This window comes from Bos indicus, chromosome 24 (genome assembly GCF_029378745.1).
Source record: "Bos indicus isolate NIAB-ARS_2022 breed Sahiwal x Tharparkar chromosome 24, NIAB-ARS_B.indTharparkar_mat_pri_1.0, whole genome shotgun sequence".
NCBI classification, from domain to species: domain Eukaryota; kingdom Metazoa; phylum Chordata; class Mammalia; order Artiodactyla; family Bovidae; genus Bos; species Bos indicus.
Window position 1 is genome coordinate 49969352 of NC_091783.1, and position 21704 is coordinate 49991055.

Below are 21704 nucleotides of genomic sequence, written 5' to 3' on the forward strand. Positions count from 1 at the left end.
GAACCCACCAGAAAGCTGTCCTCCTATCTGAGGGCAGCAGCAAGCTCCCGCTGGCCTCCTGATCCAGCTGCTCCATCCCGGCCCGAGCGCTGCGGAGCGGGTGTGCACAAGCTGCCTGCCTGTGGGGAGGACCCCGCGCTGTGGTCCGGCTGGGGCTCCGGGTGCAGGGAAACTCCTCTCAGCACCCCCTACCTCACCTTCCACAGGGAGGTCCGGGATTCTCCGACGCGCCTCTGGAGCCATGCCTGTCTTACCTCTGATTTAGCCTCACCCCTTTCTTTCTTTTTCTTTGTCTCAATCCTCAAATGTGACTTAAGAGCGGCTGGGCTACACTTAAGCGGCATGCGTTACCTAAATCTCTACATCCTCGTGGTGGGGACACGTTTCTCATGGTGTCTCGAGTGAAACATACTTTCCAAAACAATAATGAATGTTAATTCGTTGAGGCTCTGCGCAATACTGTGCCACCCCCGGCCTCTTTTCCTCTCATTCTCTGGGGGCATGAAACTCACAGAGGTCTGAGGCTGGGCCCCCCGAGAGGCGGAGCTGAGAACCCCAGGATGGAGGACCCTGAGCAGAGCCCCCAGAAGCACCCCCTGCTGCCGCAGGACCCAGCCCCCCAGGACGGGCAGCACCCCCTTCACTTACTTAGTGCCAGCTCCTTAAATTCCGGAAGACTGGCAGCCGCACAGAGCTGGTAAAAGATGTGGTAATTCCTCTCGTCGTCTGCCTGGAGGAGAAAACACAGTTGCTCAGTGTGAGGGGCAGGGACCCCAAGACTGTCCCCTGCCCTGTTCGATTCCAGGGTGCTCTGGAGGACAGAGGTCAAGATCTTTCCTTCACACCTCTGCCACCTTCAACTCCTACCTCCGGAATCTGCATTCACTGTTATGGGGCCCTTCTGCCAACCAGAAGATGTTTACCTCTGGACTTATGCAAAACAAGGCGTGGTCTCTCTTTCTCCCTCACAGAGCATCCCTGCGGTTTCACCCGGGACAGCCCCATGGGTCGGCGCTGGCTCAGGCCACTGCGCTGCCTAGCTCACGCTGGGAAGACTGTCACTTCCCTGGTGCGGCCTCCCTCTCGCCCCTGAGAGGCTTGGCACTAAGAGAAGCTGTGCCCCTGCAATCATCAGGCTGGGACGGCAAGGGGAAAGGTCCACAATGAGACGGGACTTACAGCAGACATCGGGGCCAGACCTGCCTTACACAGGCAGAGTGGGGGTGGTGGGCGGTGGGGACACGGGCTTCAGGAAGCCTGAGTGCAGACGGCAAGGAAGAGGAAAAAACCCATGAGGAGTCTAGCCATAGCCATGGTCAGAGCACATCTCACCCATACCCTGCCCAGCAGGCTGTCTGTGCTGTCGCAGTGAAACTGCAGTGGTCCGCAAATGGGGCAGTCCCACCAACCCTGCGGGGTGGAGGGAACCACACTCGGGGTTGTGAGCTGCACCGACCACCACTGGAGGCCAGGGTGCAGGAGGAGGATGGTCCCCGAGAGGCCAAAGACTATTCGGAAGGAGGGAACCCAAGGTGAGCAAAGAAGAACCGAGTCACGTGAGGCACGTGAGAAGCGAGAACTCCATCTATTTGTAAAGGAAACTAAGAAAATGGTCAAATATCTTTTTTTTTTTTTTTTTAATATAACCAAGCGAGTTTCCTGGTGAAAGAGGAAACCCATAGACCCTATATGACACTGCCCAGATCACAAGACTCTGAAGTCCACAAGGAACATGACTGTCTTCTCTTTCATGCCTAGCACAGGGCTAGCACATAACAGACAATACATCTTTGCTGACTGAATCTAAACACAATACCCATTGAAACATATCAGTACGGGATAAAAGATTTTTCAGGTCTGATACCTATAAATGAAAACTTATTAATAAAAAAAGGAAGAAAGAAGGCCAAAAGCACAAGTCTATCCAAGTCCAGGTTCAGAAGACGAGATGTTCTTTGGGCACAGGGGGTGGAACATGGACCAAGGAAGCACCAACCCCGGGAAAAAGTACAAAAAGTGCAGTCACGCGGCTCACCTGAAAGACCACCCTGGACTTCTCCAGCAGGTAGGTCCTCATGTTGGCCCCGATGATGCGGTACCTCTTGTCAAAGCCGATCTGAATGTACTTCCCGAAACGGCTGCTGTTGTCGTTGCGGGTGGTTTTAGCATTCCCGATGGCCTGTGCAGAAAAGACAAAGGTGTGCAAGACAGGGTGGTTTTCCTAAGTTTCAGGATTGAATGCTCCTGGCAGCATCTCTATTCCCTCCCTCCTCCTTCCTTCTAGAACTTGTTATTGAGATGACAATGGTTCGAGCAAAAGAAAACAGAACTTCATTTTCCTTTACTCCTAAGGAAGGCCAGTGAGCATGATGAGTTGACTGAGGGTCTCTTTAAAGGGGACTAGACAGCTGGAAGGTGCACCTCCCTGACCTTCTTCTCTTCTTCCTTTTCCTACCTGGAATGTGCATGTGAGGGCCACTCTCCACCCCACCCTGAGAGCGCGCCATGATCCTTCAAGGCACCAAGGGCCAGGCCACTGTCAAACTTCAGGAAGCCAATTCTGTTGGAAAAGCAGCAGGAGGGCTGCATTCCCCAACACACAGGGAAAAATGACCATTTCCCAGGCCTCCATCATGAACCAGGTCCTGGGCTGCGCTCCCTTCACTTTCCCTGAATCCAGGCAAGAATCCCAGGAGATGAGTATTATTAAGTTCCCTCATATTTTTGCGAAAACTTGGGCTCAAAAAAGGTAAGCAGTGTGCTGGGGGTCACATGGCAGGGAAGTGCCAACACCAAGATACAAATCCACAGTCCGTGTTCACTCCACCTGGTTTCATGGTCCTTGTCCAAACTACTCACCGCCAGACAGGAGCTGCCACCTGTGTGGGTGACTTCTCACATCTCAAACAGTCAGGTCAAATCAAAGGATAAAGACTAAGACATGAATCATCACATTTATCTTTTCCTAAGAAAGGAGGAGAAAGCCTTTCAGAGGATGGCAGGGAACCAACTCATTACTCTGATAAGCAGTCAATAAGGAAGCAAAAATCCACCCTAACTTTCCTGTGTAAACTCTATCAGGGTAACTAGTTAGTGAGAAGCTTCTCTTCCTAGACTCACTCCCACTGATAAATGTGGGAGGAAAAATAGAATGTGAACATCTCCATTCTGTAACTCCTAATGAATTAACTAATCTAGGCATAAGCAATGGCTGCTGACTTCACCAAAAGATGTCTAGCTAGGCATTCTGTACATCTTGATGGGAACACTCACCATCAGCAATAAAGGGTTCTTGGTTTTTAAAACAAACAAACCTAAATCTAACCAAGCCTTTCAATTTTAGCACCCTTTTATGGGACATACAGAAGACAAAGGAACATGTTAACATCAGGAGGATGCAATCAGCAAAGGCCAGCTTCTGTAAAACTCTAAAGGACTGTCTACCTCCAACCAAAGAAAACACAAATCTCAATTTCAAAAATTTCAAATTTCATCATTTGTAAAATGGCAACAAGAATGTTCTCTTCCCAGCAGATGAACCTTCACCACATCTGAGATCACTCCTTAGGACAGCTTCAGGAAAGCTTGCCTACAGTCTAAAGATCACTGCCAGCCTATCCTCCTTACCTCACAAGGCTACTTTGAGAATCGATACAATGGATCTACAAGTACTTTGAAAGTATATAACGGTACCCATGAAGGGAAGAGGTTGTTTGTATTATTACTACCAAACCCATAAACTCCACTCCGGGCATGAACTTCTAACTTCTGTGCATGTGTGAAGGACTTGCACGTTGTTCTTTATCTGTTAAACACCTGCTAGATTTATTGCTATTGTATTGACTTAGAAAACATTTCGATGCATGAGGAAAGCGAGACCAGTTGTTACACATGATAAAAACTCCGACTTTGATTATCTCTGAGTCTACAGTGCAACAAAAGACACAGACATGATACAGTTAAAATATGAAAAATGAACAAATGACATATGCAGGGAGTTCATGGAAGAAAGTCACATGACCAGTAAACATCAGATACTCAACCTCAGTGGAAATCAGAGAAATGTAGACAAAGATGACAGTCCAGGGTGGCACTACCTGAAGAACTTGGATACTATGAAATGGTGAGGAAAGAGGGACTCTCATATATACACTGCTGGTCCAAACGTGAACTGCAACAGCCATTCTTAAGAACAACTGGGCATATCTAGTAAAATTGAATATATAAGGACCCAAGAATCCAGCAACCGTACTTCTAGATATTACCGAGAGAAACTCACACAAGTGTACAAGCAGGTGTGCAAAACAATGTTTAATGCAGAATATGTGTAACAATAAAATACAACCTTAATGTCTACCAATCCGAGAAACAGATAAAATGTGGACTATTCATACAATGGGATGCTATGAAGCTGTTAAACTAAGCAAATTAGAACATAATGCATGGGTAAATAAAGAGAGTACTGAGTGAAAAGCAAGTTGCAAAATGGTTAATAGAATATGGTACCACTTATATGTGATAGATGCTTATATCTTTCCTTTTCTCCTTTGCTTTTCGCTTCTCTTCTTTTCATAGCTATCTGTAAGGCCTCCCCAGACAGCCATTTTGCTTTTTTGCATTTCTTTTCCATGGGGATGGTCTTGATCCCTGTCTCCTGTACAATGTCACAAACCTCATTCCATAGTTCATCAGGCACTCTATCTATCAGATCTAGGCCCTTAAATCTATTTCTCACTTCCACTGTATAATCATAAGGGATTTGATTTAGGTCATACCTAAATGGTCTAGTGGTTTTCCCTACTTTCTTCAATTTAAGAATGGGAAAGACTAGGGATCTCTTCAAGAAAATCAGAGATACCAAAGGGACATTTCATGCAAAGATGAGCTCGATAAAGGACAGAAATGGTATGGACCTAACAGAAGCAGAAGATATTAAGAAGAGATGGCAAGAATACACAGAAGAACTGTACAAAAAAGATCTTCATGACCCAGATAATCACGATGGTGTGATCACTGACCTAGAGCCAGACATCCTGGAATGTGAAATCAAGTGGGCCTTAGAAAGCATCACTACGAACAAAGCTAGTGGAGGTGATGGAATTCCAGTTGAGCTATTTCAAATCCTGAAAGATGATGCTGTGAAAGTGCTGCACTCAATATGCCAGCAAATTTGGAAAACTCAGCAGTGGCCACAGGACTGGAAAAGGTCAGTTTTCATTCCAATCCCAGAGAAAGGCAATGCCAAAGAATGCTCAAACTACCGCACAATTGCACTCATCTCACACGCTAGTAAAGTAATGCTCAAAATTCTCCAAGCCAGGCTTCAGCAATATGTGAACCGTGAACTTCCTGATGTTCAAGCTGGTTTTAGAAAAGGCAGAGGAACCAGAGATCAAATTGCCAACATCCGCTGGATCATTGAAAAAGCAAGAGAGTTCCAGAAAAACATCTATTTCTGCTTTATTGACTATGCCAAAGCCTTTGACTGTGTGGATCACAATAAACTGTGGAAAATTCTGAAAGAGATGGGAATACCAGACGACCTGATCTGCTTCTTAAGAAATTTGTATGCAGGTCAGGAAGCAACAGTTAGAACTAGACATGGAACAACACACTGGTTCCAAATAGGAAAAGGAGTTCGTCAAGGCTGTATATTGTCACCCTGTTTATTTAACTTATATGCAGAGTACATCATGAGAAAAGCTGGACTGGAAGAAACACAAGCTGGAATCAAGATTGCCGGGAGAAATATCAATAACCTCAGATATGCAGATGACACCACCCTTATGGCAGAAAGTGAAGAGGAACTCAAAAGCCTCTTGATGAAAGTGAAAGTGGAGAGTGAAAAAGTTGACTTAAAGCTCAACATTCAGAAAACAAAGATCATGGCATCTGGTCCCATCACTTCATGGGAAATAGATGGGGAAACAGTGGAAACAGTGTCAGACTTTATTTTTCTGGGCTCCAAAATCACTACAGATGGTGACTGCAGCCATGAAATTAAAAGACGCTTACTCCTTGGAAGGAAAGTTATGACCAACCTAGATAGCATATTCAAAAGCAGAGACATTAGTTTGCCAACAAAGGTCCATCTAGTCAAGGCTATGGTTTTTCCTGTGGTCATGTATGGATGTGAGAGTTGGACTGTGAAGAAGGCTGAACGCCGAAGAATCGATGCTTTTGCGCTGTGGTGTTGGAGAAGACTCTTGAGAGTCCCTTGGACTGCAAGGAGATCCAACCAGTCCATTCTGAAGGAGATCAGCCCTGGGATTTCTTTGGAAGGAATGATGCGAAAGCTGAAACTCCAGTACTTTGGCCACCTCATGCGAAGAATTGACTCATTGGAAAAGACTCTGATGCTGGGAGGGATTGGGGGCAAGAGGAGAAGGGGACGACAGAGGATGAGATGGCTGGATGGCATCACTGACTCGATGGACGTGAGTCTCAGTGAACTCCAGGAGTTGGTGATGGACAGGGTGGCCTGGCGTGCTGCAATTCATGGGGTTGCAAAGAATCGGACTGAGTGACTGATCTGATCTGATCTGATATGTGATAGAACCACCCTCTGATTTTTGCATATACAAATATGTAGGAAAACAAATATGGACTGGAACCAATCACTTCAATATGATTGGGACTGTACAATAAGGAGACACATATCAACTAGGGTGGAAACAGAGAAGGGAGAAATTTAGCCAATGCCAGCAGAATGGGAAAGGCTTTAAGAAGTGGAAGATGAAGAGAATCTTAAAGGGTGGGTATAATTTCACCAGAGGAGAAGGAAAGGGGATTTTATTTATAAATATAGCATGGGCAAAGGGACAGAGGGGCATGTGAGGGACCTAACACGTGAGGAATGGCTACAGTGTGTTGAAACATGAGAGGAAACAAGAGGACAGGGAGTCAGGAAGGTGTGATGGGGCAGATCCTGGTATGAATAGGTTAATAGTCATAGACCTTGTTTCTTTAGCTTAAAAAAAAAAAAGTCATATCCTGAAAATTACGTAACAACTGGTTTTCATTTCTGTCGATTTAGCCCCCTTTCTTTCTCCAGGACAAGGGGAGTCTCTGCAGCTCCTGGAGTTGTGTGCCTGCAGACTCCAGTCACCCCAAGAAGCCATGTGACCCCTCTGGGCTGGGGCTGGGTCTGCCCCTGCTCCCTCAGTCTCTTGATTAGCAGTGCCCTTCTAATCAGCGCAGACTTGTGAACCAGTCGCTCCTGGGCTGCTGACAAGCTCTTACACAGAATGGGGTCAAAGAGCTCTGAAGCTGACAGTAGATCATCCGAATCCAGCCCAGTCAATCCCAACCCACTCGCAACTCGACTTTAATTCAAACAACTGCCACCTAATGCAGCCCACTGGGAATTCCAGCGCCTCAGACAGCCCACAACTCTGGGTCTCCCCAGGAGGCGTCTGCAGCGGCTGGACTGCAGAAATAACGAGGTGATGACATGACCATAACTGATTGCTTCGTTGGGAGGTGCCATCCTTCCCCGGGACGTCATCAGTAATCAGCAGTGCCCTGATTAAAACATGCCTTGTATTGGCTGTATTCCTCTGAGGAGCCATGAAGATGACTGAGCTTCCTGGCACCGGGGCCCAAGTTAAGACTCTGAACTTGCAACAAGTTGGGTTTGGCTAGTAACAGAATCTGCTCTTTCTCTGCTTGGCGTCACTTTGATTCTACCTTGAGTTCTTCCAGGCAACAATTCTTCCTTTCCATGTGCATATCCAATATTTCTCTCAAAGGTAACACTTAATAATAGCCCAAGGGATAGCCTCTATGATAACAAAATTCCACAGTTGACAGAATGAGCCCTCTGGGTTTATTCACATGATTTCCAAAGTAGCAATCTGCTTAACTGTAGAAATTTAACGTTTTGCACCCAAACCACTGTAGCATTTGTTCACATGACATCATGCAAGACTGGGCTGGTTCATGGACACATCCTTCCTCCTCTTGTTCTCACATTCCTTCCATGCCTGCCCAGCAGCCCACCAGCCTGCTCAGGCTGTAACAGACACTGGAAACATCAGATCACTTCAGATCACAGTCATTTAAAAAGCATTCCCAAGGCAGGGGCCCCAACAGTTAGGTTCACCCCAGTGTTCATGGCAGCATTATTCACACTGGCCAATAAAGTGGAAACAACCCAACTATCCATCAACAGAGGAATAGACAAAAACGTGGTACATACGTGCAACAAGATGTTACGCAGCCACAAAAACGGAGACAAAGTACTGATGTGCGCTGCAACAGGGGTGAGCCTTGGGAGCGCTACGGAATCAGTGAAATCAGCCCTGCGCTGCAACAGGGGTGAGCCTTGGGAACACTACGGAATCAGCGAAACCAGCCCTGCGCTGCAACAGGGGTGAGCCTTGGGAACGCTACGGAATCAGCGAAATCAGCCCCCACAGAAGAAGTGAGGTCCATGATTCCACTTGCATGCGAGACACAGAAGAGGCAACGTCGTGGAGACAGAAATTAGAACTGAGGTTACCAGAGCAGAGGGCAGAACAGGACATTACTGTTCAGTGGGCACAGGGTTTCTGTCTGGATGGTGAAAACATCCTGGGAATGCACGGTGGTGGTGGATGGTGCACAACACTGAGCGTGTATTAGTGCCAATCAAATGTACACTTCAGTGGTTGTTAATTTTTCTATTATGTACGTTTTACCACAACAAAATAAAAAAAAAAATCATCCTGCCTGGGTCTTGTACCTGTTTGGTTATGAGGCGGTCTGTCTTCATGAAGTTCCCCCGTCCTGGCTAATAAGAACCTCCAGGGATCAAAAGGGTTTCTTCCCTTCTCTGTTTTGTACAGAATCACTACTTACTTTACTTCCAAAAGAACAGGCACTCTGTGTCTTGGCAATCTTACTACTACATACTGAATTTCATAGTAGTAATTTTGAAATTTGAAATTTTGAAACTCAAAGGAAAAGCTGAAATCCTGGTTCCACGCTCACCTGAGAGGATTCCTGATGCTAACTGCAGAGTGCTGGCCTAGCTGCCACCAGGTAAGTGCAGGAGACAGCCAAGGGGGAGGCACGGACTCACCTCCACGACCACCTCCCAGATCCAGCCCATGGCCAGGCCACCACCTTGAGACTTTAAACAAATGCTGTGAGCAAATAGGCTACAAACTAAATGTCTGACAACAGGGAGTTAAATAATGGTAAAGCCATCTATCAATGTATGTCTGTAGCCAATGAGTTCATAAGAAGCTAAATGATAAAGGGACATGGCTAATCCTATTAATATAATAGTCAGTGAAAAAGCTGGAAGGAAATATACCAAAATATTGAACAATTATCAGCAGGCTGTGGGATCAGTGGGGATTATTTCCTTTTCTTTCATATTTTCCAGTGAATCCTTCCTACCTTCTTAACATTTATTTGATAAATGTTTCCCAATGGGTGTGGGACTGAGACCAGCAGCATTAGGATCACCAAGGAACTTAAAATAAATGTAGATTCCCCAGGCCTTCTGAATCAGAAACTCTGGGAGTAATGCCCAGCTATCAGCTCTCACAAATGCTCCAGGAGATTCTGATGCACAGTCAAATAAAAGGTGTTTTTTTTTTTTTTCCCCGTTTCTAATCTGTTTGGTAAAAATGCCTTCAGCTTTATTGACCATTTCCCAAATCATATAAGAACAGATACTGAAACTTGCTTTTGTCTACAAGCATACTAAGTCGCTTCAGTCATGTCCAACTCTTTGCAAACCTATGGACTGTAGCCCAGCAGGCTCCTCTGTCCATGAGATTCTCCAGGCAGGAATCCAGGCCTGGATTCTCCAGGTAGAAGAGTTTGCTTGGTTAACTGATGAGCCCCTGTGATTCAAGACTCAGAATCTACTCCTGCAGTTGGTAAAGGCAGAGGGAGCGAGAGGGGCTGGAGAAGGTCCAGCCGGGGTCTTGTTCCCCCAGCTCCAACATAATCTGAAGGACCAAGCACACTGATGCCTTGTGCCTCACCTGATGGGCTCAAGGCTGGGTGGAGAAACCTGACGCTATTTTGGCAATTTTCGGCTTCAACTGAATTTCCTCTCACTAAAACCAAGGGGCTCTTCGGGGCTGACAGAAGGGCCTACTGCAGCCCAGGCAATAGTGAAGGGCCTCAGCTTCGGAGGCAGGAAATCAAAGCTGGCCCAGGGACGGTGCAGCCATTTAGCTCAACTCCATCAGAAGGAAACTTTTACAGAGGAAAGGGGGGAAAAGAGAAATGGAGTTCCATCCCTGTAGCATGGCTCGCTATAGTGAGACCTAAGTTTCAGAAATCTCTCTGACCCCTCACTTGCATCGGCCGCTCTGAGGCCACCGTGTGGGAGGTGCAGGTGGTGAAGACAGAGACTGGACCTGCCCTGGCCAGTTCATGCCAACTCAGGGAACAATTTTCTGAGACTCTTCAACAAATTATATGTTGTCACATAGCATTTGACTCTTTCTCCCCACAGAAGACAAAGTCCAAACATTTTTGGGAAAGGAGGGGGGATCTTTTATCCAGGCCTCCTCACCCCATGGGAACTTCCCTCCTGATTCAGTGGGGCCTCACCACGTGGGAAGGATTCGGTGGGACACTGATTTGCTGACACAGGATGGCAAGAGGGGACAGGACACGGCAGAGATGGCGGTAGACGGGGAAGGACTGTCATGACACTGTCGGGCAAAGTCAAGGGACAGGAAGACATGAAGAGGACCTTCTATCCAATACCGGGGACCTGGGCTTCCAGGTCAGGAAATTCCCAAATCTGTGGTTTTAGGGGCACCTTTGAAAAATTTCCCTCAACAGTGGACAACAGGTTCTTGGGAAGAGGTAAGAATGCTGACCACATGAGGCTGGACACTCAGCAGTCTTACCGCCAGCAGAAGGAACTCCAGCCAAGGAGGCTGAGGACATTTGGACGGCTTTACCTCCATGATGGGACTGGACGCCAGGACTTTCTCTTCGATGTTGGTGTCACTGGCTGAGCCACTGACCGTGGTGAAGTAGCGCATGGCATACTTGGCCGACACCGTCTTGCCAGCTCCAGACTCCCCACTGACTATGATGGACTGGTTCTTCTCATCTCTGCAAAGCAAAGGCCCTGGTCAGTCGCTGGCCACAGAAAAGCACTCTCGCCTTCCAAGGACCCTGTTGGCAAGGGTCTGAGCCCAAATTAGGGATAAATGTGAGGGATGGCATGGAAACAGCCCAACTTCCTTCATACATTTCAACAGATCTGAAAGGGGGAGAAAGAAAGGAGTTCTGAGAAAGACTTACAAACCCCACATACCCTATTTTATGACCCAGAGGAAGGGGGACATATATATCATACACTATTTGTAATCACCCATAAGTTGACCTTGGGGGTGATGGGCAAGAGCACCCTCACTTTGTTCTACACACATTAGCTTTGCTTCCGTCTCAGCTAGAGAGCCCAGGACCAGAATATGGGCAGGGAAAAACCACCTGATTTTGAACCTCACACCCACTGGTTAGCTGTCTGGCTTTGGACAAGGTAGTTTACTTCTTTGACCCTCAGACTATCTCAGTCCAGTCTCTTACGACTTTGATCTCCAACCACGCTCATGCTCTTCTAAGTGGTCACCTAGATGTAGGGACCACCTAGGTCTCTAATTCATCCTAACACTCCTGCCAGATTGAGGGTCTAAAGCACAGCTCTAAGCGTGCTTTCCCCACTCAAATCAAGGTAACTACCCATCACTTACAGAATCAAGTCCAAAGTCCTTAGTTGAATGGTTGAACCCCATCACAATGCACATCTCAACACTAAAACCTCTGACAAGCATGGGCAAACTGGTGCTAAGGACAGAACACTGGGCCTTTGGTCTAAGGATCTTGTCTGAGTTCTGGCTCTGCTATCGGCAGGCCCTTTGTGCTAAGGACAGAACACTGGGCCTTTGGTCTAAGGATCTTGTCTGAGTTCTGGCTCTGGCTCTGCTATCGGCAGGCCCTTTGTGAGCCTTAACCACATTACCATCTTACAGATTTGCTGCAAGGCTATATGAAACGATGTCTACATTTCGTATAAGGTGAGGGTATCACAGTCCAGCCAAGATGAGCGACGTGCCAGCCTCTGCAACTGCGCACTTCCCCACCACTGCCACTGATGGTTCTCACTCTGCAGGAAATCACCTGCAACTTACACCCTTCTCCCGAAGCCTGACCCACGTCCAAAGTCTAAGCCATCTCAGGCATCCCAGCAGGCAATTATTTCTCTACCTTCTAAAGTCTCACAGCATCTGCTTTGTGCTGCTTATAAGGCAGTGTCCCATCTCACCTCACACTGATGTCAGGCCCTGCACGGTCATTTTACTTGCTGTGTGACTTTGGGTCACTTCTTTTCTTTGGACCTCTGTCTTTTCATCTTGTCAAATACACAGTTGCAGCTTGGGACTCCCCTAGTGATTTAATCTGTCTCTGACATTTGATGATTCCATGATCAAAATTGTAAGAGGGAGTATGGGTGGGGAAAAGCTCTCAGTTGCAATTTTCCATTACTTAGGGTTGGCTGTGGGGGAGATATTTATAAGTATGGAATTCTACCCGACGTCCTTCAAAAACACAACTGATGTATGGCTCCATCCGTTCAGCCCAATTACAGACATGACTTAGCCTACTACTTGGGTCTCTTTGCTTTTCAAGAAATCCTTTTCTCCTGAGCCAGGTGAGGTTCCCTTTACAGGCACACCTTGGAGATACTGCAGGTTCATTTCCAGACAACCACAATCAAGCAACTATCCCAATAAAGAGAATATTGCAATAAAGCAAGTCATGTGAATTTTTTGGTTTTCTGGTGGAGATAAGTTACATTTACTCTATAATGTAGTTTATTAAGGGGCTTCCCAGGTGGCTCAGGTGGTAAAGAATCTGCCTGTAATGCAGGAGGCCCAGAAGGTACATAAGAATATTATGCCTGAAAAAAAAAAAAAAAAAAAGCACATACTTTAATTTAAAAACATTTTATTTTGAAAAAAAATGCTAAGCACTCTCTTGGCCTTTAGCCAGTTGCAGTCTTTTGGTTATTGGGGGTTTTACTGCTGACTGATCAGAGTGGTGGTTGCTTATGGTGGGGGTGGCTGTGGCAATTTCTTAAAATAAAACAACAATGAAGTTTGCTGCATGGACGGACTCTTCCTTTCACTTGAACACTTAGAATCCAATGTAGGGTTATCAACTGGCCCAATTTCAATACTGTGTCTCAGAAAACAGGAAGGTATGAGGAGGCGGGGAAAGATAGGGGAACAACTAGCTGGTTGAACAGTCAGAACATACAAGACATTTATCAGTTACGTTCACGCCCTTACATTGGTGTGGCTGGTAGCACCCATAACAGTAACAACATAACATCAAATATCACTGATCACAGATCATCATCACAAATAGAAATAGTGTGAAAAAGTTTGAAATATTGCAAGAATTGCCAAAATGTGACACAGAGACTTGGAGTAAATGCTGTTGGGAAAAAATGGAGCTGATAGACTTGCTTGGCACAGGGTTGAAACAAACCTTCAGTTTGTTTTTTAAAAAAGGCCTGTGAAGCACAATACATCGAAGGGCAGTAAAGTGAGTTCTGCCTATATTTAGAAAAACTAACCGACAGCCACGGCATTTCACACCCTGAAACACCAGCTGTGACTCAGGCCCAGGTTGCCTCCAGGAAGGCAGGAAACACCCCTGAAGGCCTGGGCATCAGGCAGGAGCACAGGACTCCCAGGTTGAGAACCAGCCGCTCTCCAGCTCTCACGCAAACACCAGCAACCAACAAGTCCATCTCCCATCCCCGGGGCTCACACTGCATCCCCATCTTGGACACCTGAGAGGCGAGACTTAATTGCTGCTCAACCTTCTGCTCTTCCAGTAAAAATTTCCCACCAAACCACTGCAGCACCTGGAGCTCCCCGAGCAAGGCCAGCCTCTTCTCCATCCCCATATCTGGGTGGGGGCCCCCTGGGCGGGGGGAAGTGGGGTGGGGAAAGGTGGATGTCAAGACACCTGAGGTCCCCACTACAGAGCACTGATCGGCCAGGGAGGCACTGCAGGGACTTTGGGGATGTCATGCTGAAGTGTGGTCTTGTTTGGGCTTTCTGCAGAGAAGAAACCATCATCCTTGGCCTCCCCACCAGCAACAGGCACAGAACCATCAGGAAGCACTGCTTCAGCTGTCTCCAACTGAGGGAAGCCCCAGAAGAGCTCCAGATACACCGCCTGGCTGTGACAATGAGGGCAGCATGCCCCTGGACATGTGTGACATCAGTACCCTCGCCCTGGAACCCCTCTCTAATTGCCACCACGTGACCACATGCCAGTCGCTGAACTGAGAGCTCCTAGAGAACAGGCATTAGCTTTAACCTTGAACCTGCAGGATTCCTAGCGCCAAAGACTCTCCATCACTCCCTGTTCCCCCACCCAAGCCTTCTCCGTGTAAGGGGCACCAGCCTGCACTCGCCCACTTCATCCAGAAACCTGGGAGTCACTGTGGATTCCTCCCCTTCCCTCAAGCCAGTGTGTCTCACTGAATTCACCTCCCAAGACACTCTGCTCTGTTCTCTGGACCTGTGAGAGCCAGCCATCATCTCTAACAAGCATACAATAACAGCTTTCTAACCCTTGCTGTCATCCTCCTGTAATATCAACACATCCTCCTTAGATGACCTTTTGCAGTGAATATGGGGTCAAACCTCGCCCCCTGCTTTAAGCCGTCCAGTGGAACACCTCTGCCCTCTAAGATCCCAGCTCCGGAATCATGTTCAATACTCTCCATGAACCAGCATCTCTCTTTCCAGCTTTATCACATGCCACGCTTCTCTTTGTTCACTCCGTTCAAGCCACATGGGGCTTTCTTTTTCCTTCCTACTTTATATCTGCTTGAAGCTATTTCAGTTCAAACTGATTTTCTCTTCTTTGATCTCACAACTCTTAGTGCCTGGTACTCAGAGTCTGCCTTACGGCCACTCACACATTACTACTTTTCATTGTAATTAATTACCACCACCAATTTACATTTAGCCACGCTATCCCTTGCTTCAGTCAGTTCAGTTCAGTCGCTCAGTCGCAGACTCTTTGCGACCCCATGGACTGCAGCACGCCAGGCCTCCCTGTTCATCACCAACTCCCGAAGTTTACTCAAACTCATGTCCATAGAGTCAGTGATGCCATCCAGCCATCTCATCCTCTGTCGTCCCCTTCTCTTCCTGCCTTCAATCTTTCCCAGCATCAGGATCTTTTCAAATGAGTCAGCTCTTAGCCTCAGGTGGCCAAAGATTTGGAGTTTCAGCTTCATCAGTCCTTCCCATGAATATTCAGGACTGACTTCCTTTAGGATGGACTGGTTGGATCTCCTTGCAGTCCAAGGGACTCTCAAGAGTCTTCTGTTTGGAACTCACAAGACTACTGGGTATCAGTCTTCTCATTTTAGAAAATCCATTTTAATAATATAAATATTAAGATGTTGCTGTGTTTTTATTTTGTCTTTGGGCCACGGCATCCAGGATCTTAGTTTCCCAATCAGGGATTTGAACCCAAGCTCTGTGCAGTAGAAGCTTGGAGTCTTAACCACTGGACCGCCAGGGAAGCCCCCCACTCTTCTCATTTTTAACAAGGATAAAAATGAAGTTTGGGAAGACCCAGGGATATTCCCAGAGTTCTCAGCTAGCAAGACACCAAATGCAAACTTGAACACAGACTTCCTTACGCTGGACAATTTCCCACTGGGGTGTTCTGTAACACCTCTACACCACCATTATAGCACCTTCGTGTGTAACCAAGCACCATTGGTGAATCCCTCCAACAATTCGAGCCTTGAGACATTAGACAGGAATCAGGTGTCAGTGCTGGCTGGCACAGCACCACTTCCTCAGTTAAAACATCACTTCTTTTAGGGTGGTCAGAAGCCCCTGCCTGACCACCCTACCTTCCTAGCACTCAGCATACAGTTTACTAATATTTTCTTTATCTACTTAGCACTCCTTCTATCCTTGTCTTTCCCATTAGAACCTAGTTCCATGATGGCCAGTCTCAGATGCAGGGCTTGGATGGACAGGCCAGCGCCTGGTTTGTGTCAAGATAGCAGGGGCTATCACAGATGGTGGTCTTCATAGACTGAGGCCACGGTGCCCCCTAGAGGTGTACAGTTTACTGCCTGCAAACCAAACTTCGTGGTTCCTGCCCTCAGTTCAGTCTCCGGAGCTCATCCATGGGAAGGGGGCTCCCTGCAGGGGCCCCAAGCTTCAAAGAGGTGCAGCTCTCTTTCCGTGGACTGGGCACTCCCTGAAAGGCAGGAAGAGGTGGGAACAAGACCTGCTAATGCCCCTGACACACAGTGGAGCTGGTAAACAGGAAGGAGGGAAGGCCCAGCCTGAGCCTCGCCCAGCAGGAAGGACGCCCTGTCTCTCAACACACATCATTAAGCCCCTCCATCATTCCCCACTCCAGTAACAAATCATCTGAAAATTTAGGTGTGTCAGTAGAATACAGTCTAGTCACTAATGGGATAATCAATCTATTGTTTCTTGCCTGTCTATGTCTGTCTGGTCTGTAATTACATTTTCAACACCATCATCACAGTGCAGACCATCTACTATGGTTAAAAAAGAAAAAAAGATTTGCACCAGACAATGGGGATACAAAGAATTTTTAATCAAGAATTTCCGTCCAACACAGACATTTGTGTCAGTACCATGGACAGAGTTAATAACTGGGAGACATGCAAGGAAGACAATTAAAATGAATCTTAGCAGCATGCCAGCTAAAAAAAAATTGATAATACTATATATGGTATGATATTTTCTTTAAAACTCAACAATAAAAAAGAAAAATGATGCCTAGGGATACAAACACAATTATATTAACACAAAATAATCTCAAAACCCCATTAGAGTGGGAAAGTCAGGAAAAGTCAAGTAGAGGGCAGAGTCACCTTGGGAGAAAAAAAAACCAGGTTCTATGGGAAGGGAAAAGTAAGGTTTGGGGACAGAGATAAGCTAGGATGGAGATAAAGTTAGGTAAAGCTATAGTTTTTCCAGAAATCATGTATGGATGTGAGAGTTGGACCATAAAGAAGGTTGAGTGCTGAAGAATTGATGCTTTTGAATTATGGTGTTGGAGAAGACTCTTGAGAGTCCCTTGGACAGGAAGAAGATCAAACCAGTCACCCTAAAGGAAAGCAACCCTGAATAATCATTGGAAGGCCTAATGCTGAAGGTGAAGCTCTAATACTTTGGCTGCCTGATCTGAAGAGCTTAATCATTGGAAAAGATCCTGATACTGGGAAAGATTGAGGGTAAAGGGAGAAGGGGGCAGCAGAAGGTGAGATGGTTATATAGTATCACCAACTCAATGGACATGAATTTGAGCAAATTCTTGGAGACAGTGGAGAACAGAGGAGCCTGGGATGCTGCAGTCCATGGGGTTGCAAAGAGTTGGACCTGACTTAGTGACAGAACAACAGTCAGTTAGGTAAAAAAGGTACAGAAACTTAGAGTGAGGCCATTTGGGGCTCTAAACAGAGCCTCACAGTTACAGTGAGTCTAAAGTTAAAGATTTTCTCCCAAGGTTGGGGCATGAGAAAGAACGGTTCTGCTGTGAGAAGGGGCTGGGCCAGAAAGTGCCAAGTCAGGGATCCCATAAACCCAGCCAACAAGAAAGCCAGGCTCAACGTGGGAATGAGGAGATATGTCCTGGGCAGCTAGAGAGAGGGTGCCTATGTCTGGGGCCCTCCATGCTCGGGGTGTGGGGCAGGCACAGCAGCATCCCTGAGCATCTCTGCCATCAGGGACCAGTGACCTACCTGCCACACCTTCCCCTCTCCCAGGCAGGGCTGTGTGCTCACAGTCTAGAAATCAAGTCAATAGGGAAGGCAGCCATAAATATTCATGGAAAACTGCTTAATTGGTAGTTAGCAGTCAGAGTCCTAAGTGCCCAGTCAATAAGATGAAATTGAACCTTCTGACAACGCGGGGGCTAAGTACTTAGTGCATTTCATATCCAAGTATCATTTTTCCACTTTAGTCTCACAGTGGCCCTCTGGGTGCTAAGTTCTATTTATAAACCTCCTAGGTGTAGTGTGATACAAGTAGCCGTGAAATGAATCCGTCTCCTTCCACTTACTTGCTGTTCCCAGGAGAGGCTGCCTCCTCTCACATGTGAAAGGATCACAGAAAGAACCTCTGGGAACTCAGTCAAGCCCACCCCTCACTGGAAGATAAGCAGGGCAGAGTGAGACTGAAACGGGGTGGGGGTCTCCTCGGTGTGGATGGAGATGTCCCAGCATCTCTGCTCTTAAACTGGAAAGGCTGGAAGATGAGCCCTAAGACCTCCTGCTATTCCTGAACTCTGATTCCAGATCCAGGTTACAGTTGAGCTGTGCAGAATATTAATAAATAGCTCACATCAACTGCAGGTACCTGCTAATCTTGAAAATACCCCTGAAAATTCAGAAATCTGTGGGTTTAGTTAGCTTATTAAGAAGCAGAGACATTACTTTGCCAACAAAGGTCCATCTAGTCAAAGCTATGGTTTTCCCAGTAGTCATGTATGGAGGTGAGAGTTGGACTATAAAGAAAGCTGAGTGCCAAAGAACTGATGCTTTTGAACTGTGGTGTTGGAGAAGACTCTTGAGAGTCCCTTGGACTGCAAGGAGATCAAACCAGTCCATCCTAAAGGAAATTAGTCCTGAATATTCATTGGAAGGACTGATGCTGAAGCTGAAGCTCCAATACTTTGGTCACCTAATGTGAAGAACTGACTCATTTGAAAAGACCCAGATGCTGGGAAAGATGGAAGGCAGGAGGAGAAGGGGACGACAGAGATTGAGATGGCTGGATGGCATCACTGACTCAGTGGACATGAGTTTGAGTAAACCCTGGGAGTTGGGATGGATAGGGAGGCCTGGTGTCCCTGGGGTCTGCAGTCCATGGGGTCACAAAGAGTCGGACACGACTGAGCGACTGAACTGAACTGAGCAACAGAGGCAAGTGTTTCCTGTGGTTTTATATTTAACAGAATTATTTGGTCCATGTTATCTTGTGCTGTGCCATGCTTAGTCGCTCAGTCATGTCCAATTCTGCGACCCCATGGACTGTAGCCCACCAGGCTCCTCTGTCCATGGGATTCTCCAGGCAAGAATACTGGACTGGAATGCTATGCCCTCTTCCAGGGGATCTTCCCAAACAAGATATCGAACTCAGGTCTCCCATATTGCAGGCAGGTTCTTTACCGTCTGAGCCACCAGGAAAGCCCAGTATTATCTTAGTTGGGGGTAAACTATGGTGTATGCTTATTTGTACCCTACAGGGTGTGTGTGTGTGTTAGTCACCCAGTCGTGGCTGACTCTTTGCAACCCCATGGACGGTAGCCCACCAGGCTCCTCTGTCTATGGGATTATCTGGGCAAGATTACCTGCAGTACCAAATAAACACTTCTGAAGCTCTCTTTCACTTGGTGCTGGGAATTACTTTACAGAAAAGGAATACATCCAGGTAATATTCAGGTAAAAAGGCTTCTCGTGGATCAGCAGTCTAGCTCGGTAGTATCTGAAGCCAGGTGCATCTGAGCACCTCGGTCTAAAGCCCATCCTCTTTCTCTGCACTGCACTCTCTCTGCCAGGTTACCAGGAGATACAAGGTCTTCTTCGATTTCTCTTCTAGATCCAGCCTCATCCATTCACCTTTTAAATTTAGCAGAACCCTGCACATCAATTTCAGCATCTCCTCTCACCTCTCCAGGTTGCCTCTAACATGATCTCATCTTACCTCCTCGCTACAAACACCACCCCAAAGCTGTCCACTCTCAGATTTACACCCCAACCCAGATCTCTCCCAAAGCCAAGCACATATGCGCAGCGACAGTGACACACAGAGGCTGCACAGCTCTCCCCTCAAAGCCTCCACACCCAGAACCAAGCTCCCCAGCCCCCCTCCAGTCTGCTCCTCATCCTAACTCCTCAAGCGCATGGCTTGGTGCCCCGCACAGCAATGAGACGGGGACTTGGGAAGGGCCTTTGACTCTTTTCTGTTCCTTACACCACCAGGCAGAGTTGACTGTACTGCCTCGATCCTCGTTTTAATCCATCCCCTAAGTCCTGTCCCTCATCCTTTCTCTCCTGGTCCTTTCACAGTATCGTAACCAGTCCTCCTCTGCCTTTGTCAGCCCCTACTCAATCCCTTCTCCTCATTGCCACTGGAAAGATATTTCCAAAACACTCATTTGAACATATGTAAGTCAGACATGAATTCGAACCCTGGGTTGTAAAGATCCCCGGGAGGAGGGCATGGCAACCCATTCCAGTACTCTTGCCTGGAGAATTCCACAGACAGAGGAGCCCAGCGGGCAACAGTCCGTGGGGTCGCAAAGGGTCAGACACAGCTGAGCAAGCACGCACGTGGGTCCCATGAGCACCTCTCATGAGACACTGGGGCCTGCGTCTGCATCAGCACCTGCAGCATCCCAGGCCCTTCATGATTTATCCCAAGAGGCCATTCCAGGCAGAGGCGCCAGGCTGTGCAAAGGGCAAAAGAGAGAAATGGTGTTCCAGAAAGAGGGTGAAGTTTAGGGCACTCCCACCCCAACAGGCAAGTCGTGGCCTCTGGCAACGACTGGACTACAAAGAACCATAACTTGTTCAGCCCTGGCTGCACATGTGGAGCTCAGGAAACTCCCCCGATGGATTCCACAACCATCACCTGGATCACAGCCTCTGGGGGTAGAGCCCAGATATTTGTTTTGTTTTGTTTTAATTCCACAAGGATTCTGATGTTCTGCTACATTAGTTCTGCTAGGATTAAGAACCACTGCTCAACAGCTTCATTAAATGGGTCATGATATAAATATATTCAGGTACTTGTAGACATTCAAATACCTTGTAACTTATTCATGGTTGCTATTAGCCTAGTATCGTGTAACACTGACCTTAAAACAAAGACTAACTTTACGAGGCTAAACAGTTCGTAACATGTGAGTTTTTTAACCGTTCTTCTTGTCTGTAAACTATAGGAGCCTTTACATTTAAGTCTAAGTTCCAGTTAATGGTTTATTTACAAATCACTTAGAAATCAAAGTAGAGCATCCTTGTTGACTAGACTTACGTGACTGATACCCCCCAGTGGCAGCAACAGTGCAGGCCGGTCAGCACTGGAGTCAGAAGCGCGTAGACGCACGAGCACTGCAGAGCGCGCTGCGGCCGGCCAGTGCCTGTGAGCGGGGGAGAATCGGCAGCTTTGCCCTGTCTCCAGTGTTCTGCACCTGGGGTCTACAAATTCCCAACACGCTCACGAATAGAATTCAGGGGCACCCATGAACTTAGATGGAATAAAAAGCACGGCTCTATTCAGTTTTACTAAATTCTAACAATTTTAACATTTCCGCCAATTAAGAACATAGCCAAATGTGAAACCTAAAAAAGTTACACAAATGAACTTATTTATAAAACAGACACACAGACACAGAAGACAAACTTATGATTACCAAAGGGGCAAGTGGGGAGGGATACACACTGGATTAACAGACACACACTGCTGTATATAATATAAACAACAAGGTCCTATTGTATAGCACAGAGAATTATATTCAGTATCTTGCAATAACCTATAATGGCAAAGAATCAGAAAATATATATATAACGAGATCACTTTGCTATATACCAGAAACTAACACAACACTGTAAGTCAGCTATGTTAGTCACTCAGTCACGTTCAGCT

At 46.9% G+C, this 21704-nt stretch overlaps 1 protein-coding gene across 2 annotated transcripts in view; it reads right to left on the reverse strand.

Moving 5' to 3' along the window:
• Positions 1 to 21704, reverse strand: part of MYO5B (myosin VB) — a 333332-nt gene that overhangs the window by 130569 nt on the left and 181059 nt on the right. For both annotated transcript variants that reach the window (XM_070779031.1, XM_070779032.1), the window contains exons 5-7: positions 10920 to 11076; positions 2036 to 2179; positions 649 to 730 (exon numbers count right to left, since the gene is read on the reverse strand). In XM_070779031.1, coding sequence (XP_070635132.1) covers positions 649 to 730; positions 2036 to 2179; positions 10920 to 11076 — 383 coding nt within the window. The remainder of the gene's footprint in view (positions 1 to 648; positions 731 to 2035; positions 2180 to 10919; positions 11077 to 21704) is intronic.